Source organism: Molothrus aeneus, chromosome 1, assembly GCF_037042795.1.
Source record: "Molothrus aeneus isolate 106 chromosome 1, BPBGC_Maene_1.0, whole genome shotgun sequence".
Taxonomy (NCBI): Eukaryota; Metazoa; Chordata; class Aves; order Passeriformes; family Icteridae; genus Molothrus; species Molothrus aeneus.
The window spans coordinates 68,909,500-68,932,020 of record NC_089646.1 but is presented as its reverse complement, the minus strand read 5'-3'; the positions used below and the strand labels follow the sequence as shown (position 1 = coordinate 68,932,020).

The window sequence follows — 22,521 nt, the reverse complement described above, 5'->3', positions numbered from 1 at the left end:
TTATTTGTAAGTGAGAAAATAGGAGTCATGTCTGCGTGATTAGGGATGGGAATTTGGCTAGCCTTGTTTAATTATGGTTCCCCTTGAAAGACACATAAATATTTATGTGAATTTGTGCACTGACATTTGTTGCTGGACTTAAGCAAAGTCACTACAGATAACTTCTAAATGCACCTTCTTCATAGACACGGCTTTTCCTCTATGCACATCCTGTTGCTATAACTTGGCTTGTTTTCCTGACAAGCTAACCTGTAGGGATAGGCAGGAAAGGGAAGGAAAGCAGTGTTCATTCCTAGGTGATTTATGAACCTATGCATCCTTCCTTCTGCAGCAAAAAGTTGGCACACGCACACACAGAAAAAATATATGTGTGACTGTGCTCTCACTGGAAGAAGCATCTGGGGGAAAAACAAATCCAACCCTGAATGCTGCCTGTCTTAAGTGCAACTCCTGAGAATGTCACTGCTCCTCTCATTTCCAACACTAGCCCATCCTGTTTTCAAGTGCTGCCAAATGCCAGGACACAGCTGAGGAACAGGGCAACTAAAACTCCGTAAGCCGACAGTCTCAGCACAATGAGCTTTATATGTACAACTTCTCTCTGATACTCTCTGCAAAAATTTTAGTCTCCTGGTAGGAAAAATTAGTAAGATTTAAAAAACCAAAGTCACCTGGACATGGCCTGCATGGATGGATGCACATGTGTTGCAGGAAGATTTTACTACTAGCCACCCTACACAACACAGAACATGAGCTTGGATCCATGTAGCAAGAAAAAGCCATTTAGCAGCTGTCTTACAGCAAGAGGGGAAAAAAACCCAACAAACCAGCAGAGGGAACAGACACTTGACAATTTATTCTTACAGTGAATAACACCACTTCAGCTGGGTCAAAGAGTTGCAAGTGAAAGGCAACTTTTTGGATTTAACGATCCATTTTAAACACTCCCTTAAAGTGTACTCATTAGTTGTGTGAGCAGCTGAGACAATGCAAAGGAATTTGGAAGAGGAAGAGAAAAGCCTCTCTCATTTCCTTTCAGTGGCAGCAAGCTTTCAGCTTTATGAATCTATTTGACATTGCTCAGAATAAAAAAAAAAAAAAAAATTAAAAAATCCCTAGAAGTGTAATTACACTTCTGAACAGTTACAAGTGGCATGACAGAAGGTAAGATTTTGCAGACTGAGCATACCCAGAGTGTTGGAGCTGCTCGGAACAATTGAAAAACACAGACACTTTAAATGGTAAAAATGCAAGCTGTGTTCTGAACCGGGGAAATTGCAAGTGTACTCTAATCTCATCTGATCATCATCATCACAAGTGTAACAACTGCAGTGTTCTATCTTGTGTTCACAATTGACCAGTCATACAAAAAGAATCTCAAATAAAATTAATTCCTTAGGCTTTTTGTCACATTGTCAACACACAATAGTTTCAGCAACTGAAATAGAAAAATTGATTAAAATTATATTTGCTGCAATATCTGCATCAAGAAAACATGCTCTAACTTTCCAAGGAGCTTTAGAAAGAGCCTACTTTTATTCTCCTTTGGCATACTTGGAGACTTTGTATAAATTAATTTCAAGTGGGGTGTCTTCAATGCTTCACTTTTTCAAGGATTCAGGACAACATGTTAGCAATGCTTCAAGGGCACCTCTGCTCCAGAAGACAGTGTGTAGGGGTTAAAATAAGGATGAGGGTCCACCTCTGCCCTAATGGCAGACATTGTGTCCCTCGAAGGGCCTATACCCACTATGACCATCAGAAAAGGCAAGGAAATTCAGCAGAAGTACTGAGGAAAAACAGACAAACAGACCATTATGAGTTGTGATTTGACTAAAGTGAGGGAAGCAATGTAGAACAGGAAGATTTATACTTATGAGGAGAGTACTGTAATTCCAATAACCTTTTCCACTCTTGCACAAATTGAGCCCCCAGGCACTTGATAAAAGGCATGCACAGCACTTTTTTTGAGCAGCTGGAGAGCTCCTACTGCATACTATTTTTTTTTTAACAGTTCTCCCACAAAGCTATTGAAAATTGTAGCTGTGCTGTTTCCAGAAAATCACATCCTGGCTCGATGATAGAACAGCCCGTGGTGGCTCTATAAACAAAGTGGTTCCGTATCATTTAACAATTAATGGTCACTTTAAGGTGAGCCAGTTAAAATGTTTCCTTCAGTGGATCCCTCTGTGATCACTCCTACCAGATCTGCCTCAAGTGACTCAGACAAAGGCAGGCTGGTTACATAAACAGAAGGTAGGTGGCTTAACAACCTTGATCTTATCACAGACCTGTCAGTGGAGAGAACTGCACGTTACTGCAGAGCTAACTCACATGTCAATGCACTGGAAAGGAATCAGATGTTTTCCACATCCTACAATTTGGGAATGCTTTGCAGGGTTATTTATTGAGCCAGTTCAGGTTACACAGAACAGCTTCAGAGCCTGCTGTTTCCAGTGCTTCACCTGCCTTGCCAAGGCCATGCTTGCTACTGAAGAGTCATGAGAAGAAAATGGAGAATGAAATCAATTATAAACGTGGAATGCTTCAGGATTTCAGGGCCTATATGCTTTTGAAAAATAAAGGAGGAAAAAAACCCCACATAAATCTCACTCTATTAACACCTGACTGGAAGCAAAATTATTTTAAAAATCTGACATCACTGCAGCTTAACACTCAGAGCTGTTCCATTTTGGCACTTGCTCATTCTTCAGTCAGGGGCAAACTTTCTAGCACTCTGCTTTAGCTTTCCAGGACACACATTTAAAAAAAAAAATCTTAGGAATCCACATTTAGCCTTTCAGATCACTGCCTGTGTAATTTGCAGGAGTAACAGGTTAGAATGACCTAGCTATAAATGAGAAAGATGCATCACAGCTGGACATGCTCACTGGTCTGAAAGCTTTTGCCAAGCTTCCACAGGCTTTTGAAACACAACCTATGATTTTCAACAGTGTTTCTACCTTTTTTCTCCCAACAGTGAAAGAGAAGAAACATGCCCACTCATTCCGCTACTATGCATTGGAGGGACACCCCTGCTTCCTTGCTCCAAGCTTAGATGTCGTCTTCTTTCTAGCAAAGCTATTTCCAGAGCTTATTTACCAGTTCATTCAAGTCTAGACTTCCTAATTTTGCAGCATAATCTGTAGCTCAGTCACCCATGAAACTGCTGAACAGCCTGCAATTGTGTGCAAATCCACACTGGGGCTTGTACTGCCTGAGCTCAGGTACAGTCATTAGTGACAGCATACAGCTCTTTAATGGGAAGCTCTTTAAACCTGCCAGGAGCATTTGCCTGAAAAATATCTCTTCACTTCCTCTCCTTCCCCTTAAATAGTTTAATTAATACCAAAGTCCTAGCTTTGGCTCCAGAAAGTGACAAAAGCAGGGATCCTGACCGTGAAACAGATACAGCATGGGACATGAACAGCTGGAAGGGAACGCTATTTTTCCTTTGTTCATTTAATGGCCCTGCCCAGTGTGAGCCTCCAGTCCCACTCTATTCCCCAGGCTCAGGCAGCACCAGAGACACTGTGCCCAGCAGATCTCCCAAAGGAAGCAGAGGACAAGACCAGAGGGCACAATCCACTGACACTGGCACCCTTGGTGGTCTCCGGAGGGAAGGTGGATGGCTTGCCTGGCAGAGGGCTCAGGCAGATGCTGGCACCAGCCTGTCTTGGGCAGCAGCATGTGAGAGGAGAGGGGGTGAAGGGGGAACTCCTGCCCTCAGCCATGAGAGCTCTGGTGTCAGCTGATGGCAAGGAGCCCTAAGGAAGGGAGCTGTGCTGAGCCAGCCAAAGCATCTGCCCTTCCCCACAAGCACCCAGGAAAGGGCTGCTCTGTGCTCAGGGCCAACGCAATGACCCAGTGAGAGGAAAGTAACCCAGATGCAACACCCTCCCCACCCTCAAAGTAATCAGATTTGCTCTCTCCCATGACTTCCACATTTGCTGAGTGTACTAGGACCCACGTGAGTTGCAACAGCAAGCAGAGCTATCTGCAGTGAGACTGGTATGCCTGGCTGCTGCTGCAAATCCACAGATACCAGCAGAGGCATTACTCAGGCACCCGTGACCCTGCTCAGGGCTCCCACACCTCTTCCTCTTCCTCTCAGCCTGTCCAAAGGACAATTCTTCTCAGGACCATCTGAGGGCTTTCCCCCCAACGGGTAAAGTCAAACCTCCTGTCCTTTGGCTGGGCAGCAGGCTGTGGCACCATGCATCCATCCATCTGAGCTAACAGGGGCAGAATGCCCATCCTTCCTCTCTGGATTTACACACAGCAGCAAATACCAAACAGAAGGCACCCTGAGAAAAAAACCAGCTTTTCCCCTGCCTTCTCTTACCCTGTTTTCCTCCAGTCCCCAGTCTATACTCTCTTCTATGTTTAGCTGCTGGGCAGGCCATACATGCCCTTCCAGCCACTGTGGCCACAGCACTCCTTTTCATCCCTTCACCATTACTCTCTCCAGGATATTTTGCCAATGGTCCCAGCACTCTCCTCCAGCAAGAGGTGGCCCATTACTGCAGAAATCTGCTAAGCAAGGATGTTAGGGGACCCACCCATAGCATACCAAGCAGGCAGCATCAGCTCTGTGCATCACATTGCTGCTGAGTATGGCATATTGGGAGACACTGTGCCCTCCTGGGAAGAGCTTCCTGAGCTCCCTCATGAAACAGACAAAAACAACATTCTTGTTGGTCCCTGACCATACAAGATGTATGCTAACTGCTGAGAAGCACAGGAACCCATGAAGATTTGTAGGAAAACCTTTCTAGGCAGGAAAACTCTTCTGGAAGACAGTAAATGCTCTTCCTGTTCCACATCAGCATGAAAGAAAAGCCTTTCAAAGCTGCATGTGTTTGCTCAGTGGAATAGGATCTGCTGCATTTCATTCTCCTGGATGATGCAAGGACCCACAGCAGCCAGGAGGGGAAAGTCCTGGGCTCATTGCTCCTCTGCTTCCCCCTCTCACAGCAAGCATCATCACCTGCACAAAGCCTGTCTCTTCCTGCAGTTTCACTAAAAATTTCACCTGAAACACCTCTTCCAACAAAACTACGGCAGCTGCAGGCAAAATTTCAGCTTAACAAATCAACATCCCAAGGTGGTTCCTTCAGATAAGCCCTGAGCAGCTCCAGGCAAGAAGAGGCTGTACTTGCAGGCCACAAGAAGTGAGCTCAGCACAGCACTGAGGAAAGCCCACAGAGGAGCACAGCAGCTCCATGCTGTCCCTCCATGGAAGGCAGGGCTCATCCCTGGCGCACTCTGTGCCATGGATAACAGCACTAGGCTATGAAGAAGTGTGTGGTTTGGATGGTGAAGGCAACTCAGTCTTGGCAGTTCTGTGTTTTAAAGACAGCACTTTGGTGCTCTTCTCACTCCCAAAGCATCCTGAACTGTTATTTACAATTTCCCCCAGGCAGGCCATAAATCCAAGCACAACTAGCAAGCTCAACACAGTGTAAAAGGATCCCAGAGGCAGACTAATTACCATTGCAGGCTATGCAAGCCTATGCAGTTTTCTTCTGCACAGTAGCTTTGGAAATTTTGGCTAATGGCTGCCACTAACAGGTCAAACTTTCCACTTTCTATTGTTCTGTTCAGGGCAGCCAGCTGGGAGTTCAGGGGCAACAAATCTCCAGGGGAAGAAATCAAGGCCATTAAGGGAAAGGGAAGAGAAGCTATGAATCATAAGAGTACTTCACACACTTTTCTGATACCAGCAGGAAAGATAGTAGTAAGTAAAGACTGAGAGGAAGCCTAACAGATTATATGACAACTAAAATCAAAATCACCACCAAACAGAAAACCCTACAACTCCCATTCTCTTGAGACTTTAGGGGTTACTTCTCTCCAAGTTCTCTATACCAAGGTGACAACTTCTTTTTTGTTTAAATTATTTAATACAGTAAAAACTCACTCCCCTCATCTCTTGAGACAGAAGGTCAGAAGATTTATCAGAGGCACAGGTGCTGCATCTTTCACATTTTCTCACCTCCACAGAAGTGTGCTGATGTTCAGCCTGCAGCTAATTTCACACAAATCTCTCCTAACACCTACTAGCTCTGTTTAGGCATTGTCTATCCAGACAGCAGTGGTTATAGCAAACACCTGAATTTTAGAGGGGGTGAGGATAAAAGAGCAGACTCAAATCATTGCTCTGGACCAAGGAGTGCATGAAGCAACCAGAATATGCCATTTTCTGAATGAAAGCCTGGGCTGATAAGCTATTGTTTGTCTAAAGCAACACATACACTCTTTCACTCCAATCATAAAAACGTCCAGAATCAAACTTCTACTTAGTTGGCATTTCCCCATGAAAATCATCAGTTGCAATCTCTTAAAAGTTAGAAAAACTCCTCATCAAGTAAGAAAAGCTAACATGCTGCAACTGAGCTGTGAAAAATCCTGACAAGCCGATTATCCAGCTGAACATCACACTGGTAATCACTGAAGCCCATGGGAACCACACAGGTTAAATTACTTCCCAATAAAAGTGTAATGTCTTCAGTGGTAGTTTCATTTTTTGGTGTACGATTCTCACTATTGATTATATGAACAAACACAAGAGAATTTAAAAAATCATGTATCTTGGGTACCATATCAGGTATAACAATGAAGTGCAATACAGAGCAAACTCTTGTCTGTTGCACTCAGGCCTCTTTCCCCATGGCACAGACCAAAAATAAAATAAAAACTGTGGAACTTAACACCACAAAATACTCTGTGCAAAGTAAGGATACTGTGCTAAATCTTGATGGGTTAAATACCATCCACAATAGGAAGTAAATAAAATTTTATGAAGATCTGTACAGCAACTTCCAGGATATAATTAGATAATACTTTTCCAGAGCCATAATAAGGAGGAGAAAATTTTGTGTTTTCTTTGGTTGGTGTGGTGCTACCTGTTAATTACAAACAGCCAAGGAAGCAGAAGATGCTCTCTGGAACATATCCAAGGGACACAGATAGGCTGGTGGCATCGTGGATGCACTCTCCAAAGGCAAGGCCTCCAGAGGGGGTTTTCAAATGATCTGGCCACAAGTTTACTAGTCACTCCAGATGGGAGCATGTGGGTATTTCTTACAAGCTTTCCCTCAAGTTTCTCTCAGAGATTGCTTTCCTCCTCATGAAACAGACAAAAACAGCAACAACAACATTCAAACAAGAACCCAAAATTACCCAGCCAAAAATAAAAAGAGTTGATAAAAGGATTTCAGAGTCTTCTAACATTTTTGCTGTAACTTTGCAATCCTGAGGCAGGGACACAGGATATTTCTGCAAGTAATAGAGGAAGTTCTGAAAAAGTGCCAGAGTACAAACTGCTAGAGGCAGCCAAAGTGGTCAGTCTCCCACTGAGCTCAATACTGCAGGGTGAAATCTACTCCCATTATACATTATGGCTATGGCCCAGGTAACTTCTAGGTTTAAAAAACAACAGAAAAACCCAAACCACCTTATAACTTCTAAAATGAACTCTGAGACAGCTTCACAGGTGGCTTTGTAGCAACCTAAAGAGACAGCTGCAAAAATCCTCCTTAGAAAAATTTGAGCTACAGCTTTTGCAATCAATATGATTCTGGTTTGATCTCTTTGAACAAAAGCAGGAAGCCAGAGAACAGCAAACCTCATACTTGATAAAACCCCATTTGTATGGGCGATGAAGGAATACTCACGCAGCGCGTACAGGGAAAGGACTATTCCAGCCAGGCAAAATCCCTCGAAAAACCTGAGTGTGCTGAACATGGTCACATTCACTGAGAGTGCCACAGTCAGTCCAAATATCAAAATGAATATGACAGAGAAGAGCAGTACAGGCCGTCGACCAACCCTAAAAGTAAGGAAGTATGGAGAAACAGTGTTAAAAGCCAGGATGGACACAATGCTGGATCATTAAAACTGGGAAAGAGGGGAACAAGTCAGGCAATCCCTTCCAAATATTACTACCCATTTTTAACCTTTGTTCCATTCTTCTCCTTTTTTCTTACTAAATCCCAGATTTCTCTGCCAGCTTTGCATTGACAAGTCCATCTCAGAAAGGATTAAGCAGAGACAGCACATTGTATTGGTGCTTGATTTAACCAGCCTTTTCAAAACAACAAAGATAAACAAAGAACCATCTAGGAACTACTGTAAGGCCAGAAATAAGTCCTTTGGAGATGAAAATCAACTTCTCAGAGTTTTCTGTAGTAGCACAGAAGGATATATGGTATTATATACTACATGGCATTATATATTTTTAGCTACAGCGATTTCCTCTTCCCAAGAGACATGTGCTTTTCAGTCTCATCTACAAGGGCAGCCAGCTCAGAAAACTACTTTTCTTGATCTCATTTGTTGAGGAGAAGCCTAACAAACATGGACTGAACACAAAACAGGGCTCAGGTCACTCCACTGAGCCTCAGAGAGGCTCACAGGAAAATTGTGATCTCCAAGTCCTTCCACTTCGTATCCTCATAGCCGTTGGAGAGACCCAAAAAACCAGCCTAACTGGAGGATAGGGTGAGGAATAAACAACTTCAAAAACCATTAGAGGTAACAGGGGCAGAGGACTTGCAGCCCTCCTTTGCAGCTGCAACCTGTAGTTGCATGTATTGGCACAGTGCTGACGAGGAGGAAGAGTTATGCTACCGCTGGATGTGGGGGCAGCCACTGCAGAATTTGGCTCTTTCATGTCCAAGGAACATGACATTTTTTCAATTTCTTTTTCATATGTTTAGTGTTTATAATTCCCTTTTCTCTCCCCTCTTTCTATGCAAGGAGAATGATATGAAGCATCAGAGCACATGGCTATTTTTAAGCAAGAATTGGATCATTATGTGGAGATTTCCAAAATTTTTCAACTTGTCAACTCCCACAAGTTTTCCAGTGGAACTGAGGATCCCTTTTAGTCAGCTCCATATGCCATTTTCACAAAGAATACATGAACTTGCTTTTCGTAGGCAGCTTTCACAGACCCATTCAAAGCAGACTGTCAGCTGCAAGCCAGCCATCAGGTTGAATGTCAGCACAATAAAGAGCATTTAAATCTCACAACTTAGTCCAGTTTCACATGCTGTAGCATTTCTATTCAATTATTTCAGCAGATTGTCACCAGCAGTTATAAAATACATTATGCATTCACAATTAGAACTTTGGATTTTGCAGTACTTAAAATAAAAATAAGGAGTGAAGGGCTGAAAAAGAGACATCATTATAATTTTTTGCATTTTGGGAACTGGAAGAGTGGACCAGTCATCAGTCAGGCTTTTCCAAAGTCACACCGAAGAAAATGTTGTCATGACTCCTTGCATGAAAACAGGTTTATTATTATTTTTAGCTATAGTATCACCTGTGAGGCCCCTCAAAGATTTAACTTGTTGGCATTAGTCATTCAAAGCTTTTAAAACAGAACCAACATGCAAGCTGAAGAAAGCAAGGTCTAAACAGGCTGCTCTCCATCAGGGTACAAGCACAGCCCACTGGAAGATGAGCTGCAGTGGGGCTGAGGGTGGGAGCACAGCATCACTGACTCTGTGACTCTGTGATGCACAACACACTGGGGACTCGCTGGACATGGGGAGTGGCTGCTGCCTGTGCTTCAGATTTTGTATTTATGGAACACAGCCCTTGGGCAGGGAGGGGAAATACCTCATGTAAAACCTTGAATATGGAAAAAAAAACCCCTATGAACTTTGTATTATCAGCTATCTGCACAGCCTTTGCAGCCCCATTTTTGTTATGCCAAGCTGTAATTCATACCAATTAGTATTTGTGGAAGTGTTCTGCAGATGAAAGACATTATGCAAACACTCAGAATTAGGAACTTAATTCTCATCACAAGCCTGACCTGCCATTCCCTGATGTTGATTGAAAAGGACCTCATGCTTGGCATACTTCAATTCTCTTCTTCCCCTCCTCCCACCCCTTGTGCTCAAGGTTACCCAACATTAGGACACAGAATTTCTTCTACCATTATACAAGTGACACAAATGAATGGTTGCTGCTAATGAAAAAAATCAGAAAATCCAAGAGCCTCCTGACCATAAAAACCAACTGAGGCCAGAAAATCCCTCTGGTAAGAGGCATTTCCTCACAAGCACAAAACTAGTCATCTTCTTCACTAAGGCAAGCAGCACACTTCTCAAAAAACTGAAGCTTCAGGGCAGCTATCAGCCATCTATTTGGTGATCCAGCAGTGTTTTGACAGGATGGTGTCTCAGAGCATAAAAAAGCACCTTTTATATGCAGACAGAATTATCTAACAGTACATGGAAATGCTTGTGAGAAATTAAACCATACACAATTTCCCTGGAAAAACAGCCCCAGGATGCTATCTGCTGCCATCCAAACTGTTCCAGAGAGAGATTACTGTATCATGGAAGTCTCCGCCTACAGCGCACGCGGCTATCTAGATCAAATGCTAAATGCTGCCTGCACAGGTAAATAACCAGGGATACAAGCAACCCCAAGCTTTTGAAGAATCTGCAGCCCCCACACGGTATGATAAGCAAATACATCAAAAAGATATTCCTGATGTCAGAGTTGCCCTGCAGGGGAAGAGTGAATGGGCTGAGGAGAAGAGCTGCTCTTCCCATACTCCTATGCATGTACCTTGCCACCCTAAGATAACCAAACTTTGCTCTCACTGCTGGTCAAGTTGCCCTTCCCATGCCATTCTTTGCAGGCTCTCTCTTGCTTTTGGGACTGGAACTACTCAAAGGCTCCAAAAACCATCAGAGAAGGTGCAAAGCAGGGGCACTACAGGGCAATGAGCAGTACAGATTTACTGTCTGTCTTGGTGCTACATGAACACCGTGCCCACCTGCTCCAGGAGGAAACTTTCCACACAAACCTCAACGGGCTCTGTCCAGAGTAGGCACAATTGCCAGCAGCACTCTGCCTGTGGAGCAAGTAACTTATTCAGGAATTGGACACAGCTGGTCTTCCCACAGCTGAGGATGTTTGCAGACCTTCCTCCTATAGATTTTCCACACAGAGCTGTCCCAGTGTGCACACCTACTGTGTTTTGAGCACGGAGCACTCAGTTTACTTAGCAAATTGCTTTAATACACTCCATGCTTTGGTCTCATTCAGCTTTAAAAGCTTCTTTCAAAGAGGAAAAGCAGAGCCCCTAATGGCACAAAAACCCCAAAACATCTTCTAATTATCTGAACTGGAGAGTGGTATATAAGTGAAATGAAAACAGATTTTGAATTTTTATAACACTTTTTATGCATTACTCTGTTTAATCTCCCTGGTTCTTGCTTGGGAATGACATCTTTTTTCCTTACTTTTCTTTTTCTATCAGGTATAATCTGTACAACCCCACACCTTAGCAGAAATTCAAGCTATGATTAAATAGCAAAGTAAATTCCATTTAGATCTTCTTTTACCAGCTCCAAATGCTACTGCTAAACAGCAAAAAACCTACTGAGCACAGGAGTTCTGCTGTGTCAGGGGCATCAGCTGGCACTGTGGACTAAACAGGAGTATGAGGACCAGTTTTGGTGGCAGCAAACCATGTCCATTCTAGTCATCCACAAAAGGGTCACCGTTCCCTCCTGCCACCAAGTTACTCTTTTTCTCCTTTGCACCACAGCTGGAAACCAATTCTCCTAAATTCACTAGACATTTCTAGATATTTGAAAATCAGGGTAATTTTATGCTGCATTAGCTCAGCTAAGCAGCTTGCAGAGGGGTCCAACAAGCTCATGTGGCAGCACAAAGTACACACTGGGGACAGAAACGGATGGAAGCACAGGATGCTCCTTTTGGTGGCACAGAGCTATTAAATCTGCTTACTGCAGCTCTCTCTCCAACTTAGTGCCTTAGGCAACAAGTTGTTCACTTATTTGTGGCTTATTTGTCAATTATAGTAGCACTTTCCTAACTTGGTAATAAGTCTGCTTTCTCTTCACTGATTCCATTTTAGGAAAGCCAAGCAAGATCCCTCATTCATTTCCCCTCTATACTTTCTATGGGTTGTTGGAGCCCCATTTTAATTTTTAATCAAATTCAACTGTATTTCATGGTATTTTAATCAAATTCAACTGTATTTCATGCATGTTCCCTACTTCACTGAAAAGTCATGATTTGTCTCTTGCCCAAAAATTTTCAGTGACTATTCAGGAATTAAGATGCAATTTTGCTAGGAATGCTTGATCCAAATTACTGCAGTGCTGCAGGGGGCCTTTTCTCTCCCAACTGGCTGGCGAGTTGTTGAGGTTTTATAAGATTTCCCTAACAGGCAACTCTTCTTTTCCTGTTTTAATGAATGGCAAAAGAGTTAACTTGGGGCCATTAAAAGCACCAACACTGGCAACGCTGCTGGAAGGCACTGAAGTGACTGGGACAGCACTGTAGAGCTATTGTTTGAGATGCTTCAAGTTTCCACTGAAATCACTTGAGTCATCCATGTAATTTTTCCTCCCATCTTCAGCAGTACAAGACCACCTTTTCAAATTAAAGCTGAATCCTCAGCAACACTGGGGTATCCAATAATGTTTTAACTTCCTCAATTAAAGGAATTATGATTTAATCTTTTAAAGCTTAATACCCCAATACTAGCAGCACATAAGTCAGTGTTAAATCCTTAACACTACATCACACTGTTTGCCTAACAAGAACTCTAGAAAAAGAACAATTGAAAGGTTTGCAAAAAATGGCCTTCAACTCACCAAAAGGTACTGTGTAAGCACAGGATTGACATTAGTCATGTATTCAGTGAAATCAATGTAGCTTCCAATTTCTTTTGGTCCTCTTTCCTCGTTAAGAAAACAAAACCCAACCCTAAACTAAAGGCTTTGCTTGTATAATTAGAAAACACTTAATTCTAGACTAGCTTTACAGCTGCAATAAATTGTGTTGGTGGGAAACAAGTAAGCCAAACATCAAATAGTTTGTGCTACTTAGCTTGATTTAAATTACTCAGGAACAATTAACACACTTTTACACTGTTTGTCCATCATGATTCTTTCAGAGCCTTAAAAACCATTATGCAAAGGTTCCTAATGAATATCAAGTAGAAAGCACTCAATATTTAATACTGTTATTTATTTATAGTTGCATTGCATTAAAAGATTTTTCACTTACCAGTCGGCTATACATCCTGTTATCAAGTGGCCAAAGATTAATCCTACAAGCAGGGAGAACTTAGCAATGTGGACTTTCCAGGCAGAATCACAAACAAGATCCCACTGGAAGAAAAAAAAAAAAAAAGAGATTGATAAATTGAAATAAATTAATACCTCAGATGTATTTAAACATACTAATACAGTGTAGAGTTCTTTCCAAAGGTCAATCCTAGCACAAGTGCAAGGAAATGGCAGAGGAAAGCTTTCCCCTTCAAGTCTACCCCCAGACCCCAAGGAGCAATGCAGAGACTCATTTGCCTCAGTGAATTTTACCGGATCCTTAATTATAAGATGACAATATCCAACACTTAAGGGTCCCCCTCTCCAGGCCACAGGAGGTTAGCCTAAGGAGAAATCTCCATCAGGTGCTGGCAGTACCTGTACTGGTGCTGCTGGAGCATCTCACCATCCCAGCCCCAGACATTTATTACCTGAGCCCCACGAAGCCCACCAGCACCAAACCTGACAATTTAAGAGCAAATGCTCCAATTAATCTCCTCAGGGCTGCTTGGAAATGTGGGGAAAAGCAGCTCCTTTGCCACAGACCCCTAATGGCCATTTGCTCCAGGCTCTCAGTGTCACAATGCTTTCGCTTTCAGAAAAGCATCTTGATTTCCCTAGGTGGTGGAAGGGAGATGAAGACTGAATAAAGGCACAGCTTGTCAAGACAAGTCCTGGCATGGAGCCTGACAGAGAAGCTGGAAGTCCCAGTACAACTTCTTAGGACAGCAGCCCCACAGTGACTTTTCACAGCTCAGAGACCAGACAGGTTGTGAACTGCCACAATAAAGCTATGCTAATACTGAAATTAACCCTTCTGTCCAAAGAAAGGGGGAATGGACCATTTCAGGCAACCTGTCACTAGGGCACTGCCTCATCCCCATGAGAAAGATAGGACAACAAGGTTTCTAGTGAGGCTCCCCTAAACTCTTCTGAGGCAGAGGAAACCAGAAGAACCAGACTGCATTCCTGGCTTTAGCCCAACATCCTCATTGCCCTCAGACATGTAATGTAATCTTTCTTATGTGTAAAGTGTGGATAGTTACTCTTATACCCTTGAATAAATGTAAGAGGATATGTTTGCCTGTGGTTTGTGAAGTGTTCAAATATTGATGGTAATGGCAGCCACACACTTTTCATGACAAATAAGTACAGCTAACTTTGGAGTCAGATACTCCAGAATTGAAACTTTGCAGAATAAATGGCTGTTTGTGTGTAATGTAATAGTAGCAGCCCTTCTCACACCAGTAACTGAGGTTTCATAGACAAAAACACAAAGTAAAACTATGCAATTTATTTTTAAAAGTCAGATGCAACTTCAAAAAAAACTCCCCTCAAAAGAGTTCAATTAGGTGCACTGCACTCTTAAGCATTTCCATGATGCACAGCCTTTCCACAAACAAGGCAAGACTCAGCCCTCTGTCCAACACCACAGATGTCCTTGCTACAATATACACCTCTCCAAGAGGTATAGCAATTTTGTGGCTGAAAGGAATGTGCCAGCACTCAGGCTCAGACTTTTTGTTTAAATTAAATGTACTTTGAGTTCCCCACTCATGATTTGTAGAAGTTGGGACATATATGTCTCATCTTCCACCCTACAGACTGGAGGCACTAAAGAACCATAAGCAAGTAGTATGAGGAAGGATTTTTTCCACCAGATAGCTATGAATAATTTGCAGTAGAACTCAGCAAGGCACTGTGGATTGCTCTCCAAAAATGTTGACTTTTCAGAAGCAAGTAGAGGAAATGCAATTACTAATACTAGCAATTCTAGAACCAATCTCCAGCTAGCAAACAAAAATATCTGCCCAGAAAAGCTACAAACAAAACAAAATTCAGAAGATACATCTGAGACAGAGGCAGGTTTTAAAATTCTCCAGATTCATTTTCACAATCCAGAAGGTATATATGCTGCTTAAAATTGATAAATCAATTTTTTGGTAGATAAAAAATTAAGTTTATTAAAAAGAGAACAGATTAAAAAATTCAATCATTCGTTTTTATATTAATTGATGTCAGAGGAACAGTAGTGTCCTCCAAGTGCAAAAAGAAAAGGGAGATGTCCTGGTGCCTTTCCATTTTCACAGCTTGCTGCTGCTAGCCAGGCAGGGAATGTGCCCTTACACAAGCCCCAGGCAGGGAATGTGCAGTACCAGATTACACGTAGGCAAAGGCTCCTGGCTGGAAGAGCCAAAATCTCATCAAGGGCTGTTGTGAAATTTCAGTCCAGGACAACAGATGTCAAACCCCTCTGGCACACTGGCACAGAGAGCAAGAGTTTAAAAGCAGGAGAAAAGTCAGTCTATCAGCTTGTCCTTCAGTGGTGCCCAAAACACACCCACTTCTCTGATTACTTATCTGCAAGTCATCCCTTGTTTGTTTGTTTTTGAGGCTATTGTCCAACTCCCCAGCTGCTCTGAAAACAAAAACATCTATTTCCTTGCAAACCCTGCATCTGGCCCTTTCCTGCCCTCTGTTAAGCCTCACTGCAGGCCAGCAGAACTCAGAGCTGATCCTCCTCCACATGGGCAGACTCTTACAGACCAGGCAGCCCCTGACCTTCCCAAAATACCTTCCTCTGCAAAACCCTCCAAACTTGTAAATACAAAAATAGTGAAATATATCAACAGTTGCTTTAACACACAATTCTGGAGAATCTGCCATGACCCCAAATTACTTGCTCAGTACTAAGAGCTGAATTATATCCTGGTTTCTCCTCTGGCAGCTGTCACAAACCAGAGAGAGGTCACCATGAAGCAGTTACCCAAAATAAATTTGGCAGGACAGTTGTAGGTGCCACCAGGGCATTCAGCTTGCAAAGGGAGATGAGAATAAGGAGAAAGAAGAAAAATGGATGCTGGAGTCAAGAGCAGCCTCAGGTAAAGATGACATTAATAGGACAAAATACATATTTAATAGCAAGCATATCATCCCCACATATCTTAATACAGCAGCAGAGCAAACCAGCAGAGCTTTGTCATGCTGAAAGCACAGTGATTTTGCCAGAGACCTGTGTTCCCTCTTCACTTCCCCATGGAAAAACCTCATCTTTGAAGAGCTAGAAATAAAGCAGGGACCTTTATACAACATCAGTGCTGCCTCTCCCCTTACATACACCTGGGCTCAGCAGAGCAGAACAGAGCTGACATGTACCCACATGGCACAGCTGTGCCCAGAGCCATGGCAGGTCCTGCTCCAAGCACCAGTAGTTTCATCCTGCAAAGATGACACTCAGATTTGCTCCAAGGAGAAAGGAGTGACAAGTTCCCATGCAGAACAAAACATTGGGATGAGTAGAGCTGATGACAGTTCAAGTGGCACTCCAAGTAAATCTGCACTGGGAGAGATTTGTTTTGGCTGGAGAATGAACAGTAATCCTCTACCACCTCTTGTAAAGGGTAGATTAATCTGTTACAAGCAGGGAAACCATTAAATCCTATAACTGCTCTGGCTGAACCCCCTGGTATCCCACTTGAGAGCTGACAGTGTCAAGCCTGAAGAAAGAATGCTTCTAACCTTTCCCTGGGATTTCTCTGTGTGTGCCTGGATTTTGTAAGCCTTTCTGTCCTCCATCCATCCTCCCAACATAAGAAAGAGATCAGATAAATTGACTTGCTAAACAAAAGTAACTGTATTGTCATGCCAATACAAAAATAACTACATTTAAAATATGTTGGTGGAAAATGAACATTAAAGAGCAAAAGCTTCTTTTTCATAACAGTACAGCAACATAGAGAATTTTCCACTTATGCAGATGTGCAATGTATTGCAAGTGGTTTTTTCATGTTGTGACAGGGTATTTGGGTCAAAGCTGAAGGAGTCACACCTTCAGGAGCCTAAAGTTTAACTGGTATCAGTGAGTCACCACCCATGCTGTGACTCACTATAATTCATGGCAAGATGGAGGACTATTTAAAACATGGGATGATTGGGAAGACACCTGGCAAAAGGTAACACACCCAAATAGTAACCATCATGTAACTTCTTTACAAAGGGTGAAAATCTGGACAGGGCTCACGTGGTGCATTAGTATTTGCATTGCTATAAGTTATGAAAGTAAAGTCTGCTGCATGTTTGTAACTACAAACACAAGCTGCATGAATTAAGGGCTCTTGTCTCAAAAGCCCTTGCACTCCAGTGGCCACAGTGCTATCTGTGGCACCTAAGCACACTGAATACCCCCTGCTAACAGGTAATGCCTGTTGAGGATTTGGCTGGTTCTACCTTCACCACCTCATCATGAGATATGCAAGGCAGACCCTTCTGTCCTAAAAAGGAGCAATGACAAAGCAGGAGAGATTTTCTAGTACTAGGCTAACCCAGAGTCTGGCACAAAAATCCCACAAGAGGGACACTGGCCACACATCCCCTCTTCCCACACTGTGGTTTCAGAGTCTGCTTCCACTGCTCAATGCCCAGGTTGCTGCTGAAAGAAAGCACCCCCTTCCCCAAACAGGTGGATGGCAGTTCTGCTGCGACTGCTCTCTGCAGTGGTTTCAGCAAGAAGACACCAGAGGATCAGCAGAGCTGCTGCCTTGGAAGGCTCTAAGCCTATCAGTAAGAAGGAAGCTGCAGCCTTGGTCTTTCCCCAGGCAGGCAGCACCTGGCTGCTGTGCCAGCCTTCACCCTCTCCATCTTGATGCCTCACACGCCACTTGTGACCTCCCAATCCCTTGAGTGAAGGTCCCACTAGGGGAGCCCTGTCCTCTGTGTATCATGTGTGTCACAGCAGCATCAAACCCTGCCTGGGGAAAAGCCACCAGCTTGCCTGCTCATCCAGGAAAGATTTTAGGACCAATAAATGAAAATAAGAATTGATTCTTCATCAATGAGGTATGCTGGGTCTCATCTTCCTTTGTTCCTCTCCTTCCTGTTCCATCTTTTTATAACCAAACCCTGTCAATTTACCCCGCACTAGAACTAGAATCCATCTTCTATGCCCACACCTTACCCAGTGAGACTTTAAATTTGTGATGCCTTCATATTATCTTACAGTGGTTTCTTTCCTAAAAAACTATCTTACAGTGTTTTTTTTCCCCAACAACCTGAACCAAAGTTAGTTTAAAAATAATAAAATAATAAAAAAAATACAATTCTGTTTCTCATACAATATACCTTAAAAAAGGCAGAACAGTCTCCAAGTACTTATTCCTGGAGAAAAAGCTCCAAGTCAGCAGACCAAGCACTATTTAAAAAAAAACAAACCCAAAACAAATAGGAAAGCAAAGCAGCCAGCAGTTCTAATACAATATACCTACCAGTAATTTATTTCCACAGAACTGAATAACCTAAGTAATACTCATAATTACAGCCACAGGACGGCACTGTACCAAGATTTCCCTCTAGACTGCTAAAGGACATAATTTCCCTCCTCCCTTTCTCAGCCCCCTGCAAAAATGACACTCTGTCAGCATTTAATCTTAAAGAAAGTGCATGAGACCCAGAAAGTGGTGTGATGCTCAACTCTGCAGGAAATAACTGTGCAGTAAACACACACAAGGGAGGTTGCACGAGAAACCTCCCAGAGGGATGCTCCAACTGCAACACCTAAAGCTGGGCGGGGGGTTTAGTGCCACAGGCATCTCTGTATCTCCTTCTCAGCCATGGCAACATGAGAGCATTTAAACTATTTAATCTTCAGGGTTCAGAGTAAGGGTGCCTCTCCTTTGAGATCACAGCTGGGAAAAGTACTCCTGATCTGTGTTTTAAGTGTCAATAAAGTGTTCTTGAGAATACATGGCATTTTTTGTGATCATCAGTATAATCAGCTGGGTGGAAATATCAAGATAACATTTGAAAATAAGAAAGTTAGGTAGAGCAAAAAACTAACAGAATTAATCCTGGAAGACTTGAAAAGAAGGTATAAAAATTAATAATTTTATCTTTTTTTTACCAGCCACAGCCACATTCAGAACCAAACCTCTCCAAATGACAACTTTCCTTATGTTTTTAATCAGACACAAAGGGACTGGAAACCAGAAGAGTCATTAAAAACACAACACACAAGAAAAACAACAAACCAGTTATTGAGAGGTTTTGTTGTTTGTTTTCTTGGAACAGCCACTCAAATAAACCTACACCACACCTACACTGGAATGCCTCAACCCAAGACACAGTCAACACCTGACTTTCAAGCTACTTCCTCTCTCTATGATGCTAGACCTCTAAAAGCCAAGTACATCTAACATTGCTCAGCTTTATCATAAGTGGATGCTTTTGCTGAGATCTTTGAACAGTGCCTAAGCTCTTAGAACCTAATACTTCAAAACAAAAATTTTACTGAGCAAGTACACACTGGTATTTTGAGAAGTTTATAATCATCCAGATTTGCAAGAACTTTTACTCAGGTGGCAAGAGAAATATTGCTGGTACCACAGTATGGCCTTTAGCCCAGCATCTGCCTTCTTCCCATTCCAAACAAACCTGGGGTCCCTATCCCCATACACTGGAGCTTGCTAATTCAACAGATGCAAGGGCTTGTTTGGTTCAGCTTCTTATCCAATTTGTTTTGCTTGCAGTGGAAACAACGTTTTCTGTACTTTTCACTCTCAGAAACCAGCAAACCATTTTTGACCACAGCAGACACCTGGCAAGGAAAACTGCAGCCCAGAAAATGACTTGTGAACAGTGAACACAAGGTCATGTACACAGAAATTGTCAGATTGTTTTAACTACGGACAAGACTGACCACCTGGGCAATGCACCATTTTAAAAGTAAAGGAAAGAAATTACTTTTGATACTACCACAGGGACAAAAGTTTTGAGGACATGGGGAGGGAAAGGAGTGGGGAGAAAAAGAGGGGGTGGCACATGAGCCAGGGGACATGTGCTTAGCCGTCTTCCAAGAAAGATATAATTAGATTGTGCAGCATAATATGAACCTATGAAATCAGCTTCCATCCCTACAAAATAGTACAGGACTGCATAGCCATGGACTTCACAAGTTTCCTTAATGGTTTCTGAAGTTTAACATAGTTTAAGTTGCTGAAATACATCTCCTTCAAAAGCACAATTTTCTGATATGCATGTCTTAGCTGTGTAATTTCTGCATTAACTTTTTAAGCGCGTATCTTTTTAGTCTGCTATTTCAGCCTTAAAAATAAAGCACAAAGGCTTGGTGCCACACATTAGTGTGTGAACACCAGTACAGAGCACAGCACGTCCTCCTGGTGTGAAAACTTTGACTCTGTCATCATAATGGGATACCTAAGGCACAGGTTTCCTCAAGCTGCTTGAAACTGGAGAGGCAGAGACACAGTGCCTCTTACATTAATTACCTCGGAGTAAGCAGTCTGTGCCCACCGTGCCTCCCACAGGGAGATGCTCTCCTGCTCACAAACAGCATGTGTGTGGCTCCATTCCCCCCCAGGCAGCTGAAAGGCCTTGCTAGAGCCTTTCAGTCATGACTCACCTTTAAGGGACATATCCCCAGTGTGAGGAGAAGGCTCAAGCAACATTGCAGTCACAAAACAAGCTCGGAATTTCAAATATGCAAAAGGACATATATTGACTCCATTTCAATGCCCATAAACTAACTTGGAAAAGATTTTAAATTTAGTGTTCTGCACTAAATTGTTCCTTAGTTTATGCCATAAGCAAAAAAGACCTTCCAAGCTGTCCACTGGGCACATCAAGAGACTCCTAAGATAATGCCCCCTGAGACAATGCAGAGCTGAAAAATTTCATCTACTCTTCAACTTCACTCTTTAGTCAGGAACAATTAGCTCTTTTATTCCCAAACTTGCTTTCATCACAGATTTGTTTTTTCCCCATTAGGAGAGGGAAGAAGGAAGTTTGCTAAGTAAATAATAATTGCTAATATGCTAACAATTAAAATATGATTTGTTAATCTTATGACAATCTTCTGAATACTCAACATGATTAAATCAACTTTAGTAGCATCCATGCACCACCCACTTCTCCATCACTACTTCTTTTATTTTCAGTAGGAGTTCCTTTATTCTGAGACATTTAGATCTTTTCCAGCCTTTGCCATCCACAGATTAGTCAACTAACTTGTTTCTCAGCCCATGTGATCTACTTAGTTTTTCCCAACTCCATAATGTCATCTAACATCAAAGAGTTGGGAGATACAAAATCTTGCTCACAGATTTCCTGCACAGTATTCATAATACTATATTAATAATTTTCCTCAGAGCAGCATCAGGATGTTTCAACATCTCTTTTACATCTCTGTGCTGCAACTAAGTAACTTTTCTATATGTATTCTGACATGATTAGAACATTTCACCACAAAAGTGACTTTAATTTTCAGTCTAGTCTTTGCTGTAAGACCCTGTAGCTGTTAGCCTCCCTCTGGCTGCATGAAAAGATCATGAGCAAGCATGCCCATCCCTAGGACTGAGAGACACACACACACACTGAAAAGTGGCATTTGAGTACCATTCCTCAGTTTCCAGCCAACAACCACATGTATTCTGGACAAAGTGCGTCCAGTTCTGCTGGGTCTGACTTTGCAACCAAACTAAAAAAGTCAAACTAGCTATCAAATTTGTATTTAGACCTGGTCTAAGCACCGAAAATAGAAGCCACACGTAAGAAAACCCTGCAATGTTGTAGTTAAATATTAACATTCACTATCATTTCATTATCAAAAATAAGTTAATGCTTCGTGGACTTGTATTCTTCAGGCTGCCAAAACATGCATGCTCAAAATATGTTGCAGGCTTGACAAGGCTGACACAGCAAAACCTAGTTTGCTATCTTGTTGGGCTGTTTTAAATCCAGGAGGAAAAAACCCACAAATTCAAGCATGGCATAAAACTCTGAAATGGAAAAGGGTGAAGCAGTAGACAAGAGGAGAAAGTCATTCCTCATGAGAAAAACTTGCCACCTTAGATAAAAAGATCAGACACCTTAACTCTGACATGCAATTATTGCTGCCATGACCTTGCCCTCTCATCATTTGCAAACTACGGCTATTGCAACTCAGGCAAGAAGAAAAGGAGAGAGAAAAAAAACCCGGGGTCTGGTATTAATTCAGACCTAAATAAATATTAAGGGTAGGGAAGAAGGGAGAAAAGTATTCCACTTGGTTTACAAATCAGAAGATGAAACTGGTCAGTCAAGCTTGTATTGTTCAAGCAGACAACATTTTACACAGCCATGGAAGACACAGTAGGGAAAAGGTCTTACAGTTTGATTTACAGTCCCTATCCTTTAATCTAAATAATATTTGTAGGGTGGACATTGCAACACTGTCTGCATGATCATGGACTTTGGCCTGAAGGCCAGGAGGAAAGCAGGCAGCTCCAGAGTGCTGCAAAGTAGCAGGGAGACAGCACTTGGGCCAAAATGAATTCCTTCGCCACTGTTTGGAGGCAAAGAACCTTTTTTAGGGAACCAGACCACCCTGGTCTGAAAACAATGCACAAGGGTA

General features: G+C 42.4%; 1 protein-coding gene across 3 annotated transcripts in view; it reads right to left on the bottom strand.

Annotated features, from left to right (window-relative positions):
- The window catches only part of SLC22A23 (solute carrier family 22 member 23), a 109,594-nt gene that overhangs the window by 78,374 nt on the left and 8,699 nt on the right, over positions 1-22,521 (bottom strand). For all 3 annotated transcript variants that reach the window (XM_066558919.1, XM_066558904.1, XM_066558912.1), the window contains exons 2-3: positions 13,078-13,181; positions 7,680-7,834 (exon numbers count right to left, since the gene is read on the bottom strand). In XM_066558919.1, coding sequence (XP_066415016.1) covers positions 7,680-7,834; positions 13,078-13,181 — 259 coding nt within the window. The remainder of the gene's footprint in view (positions 1-7,679; positions 7,835-13,077; positions 13,182-22,521) is intronic.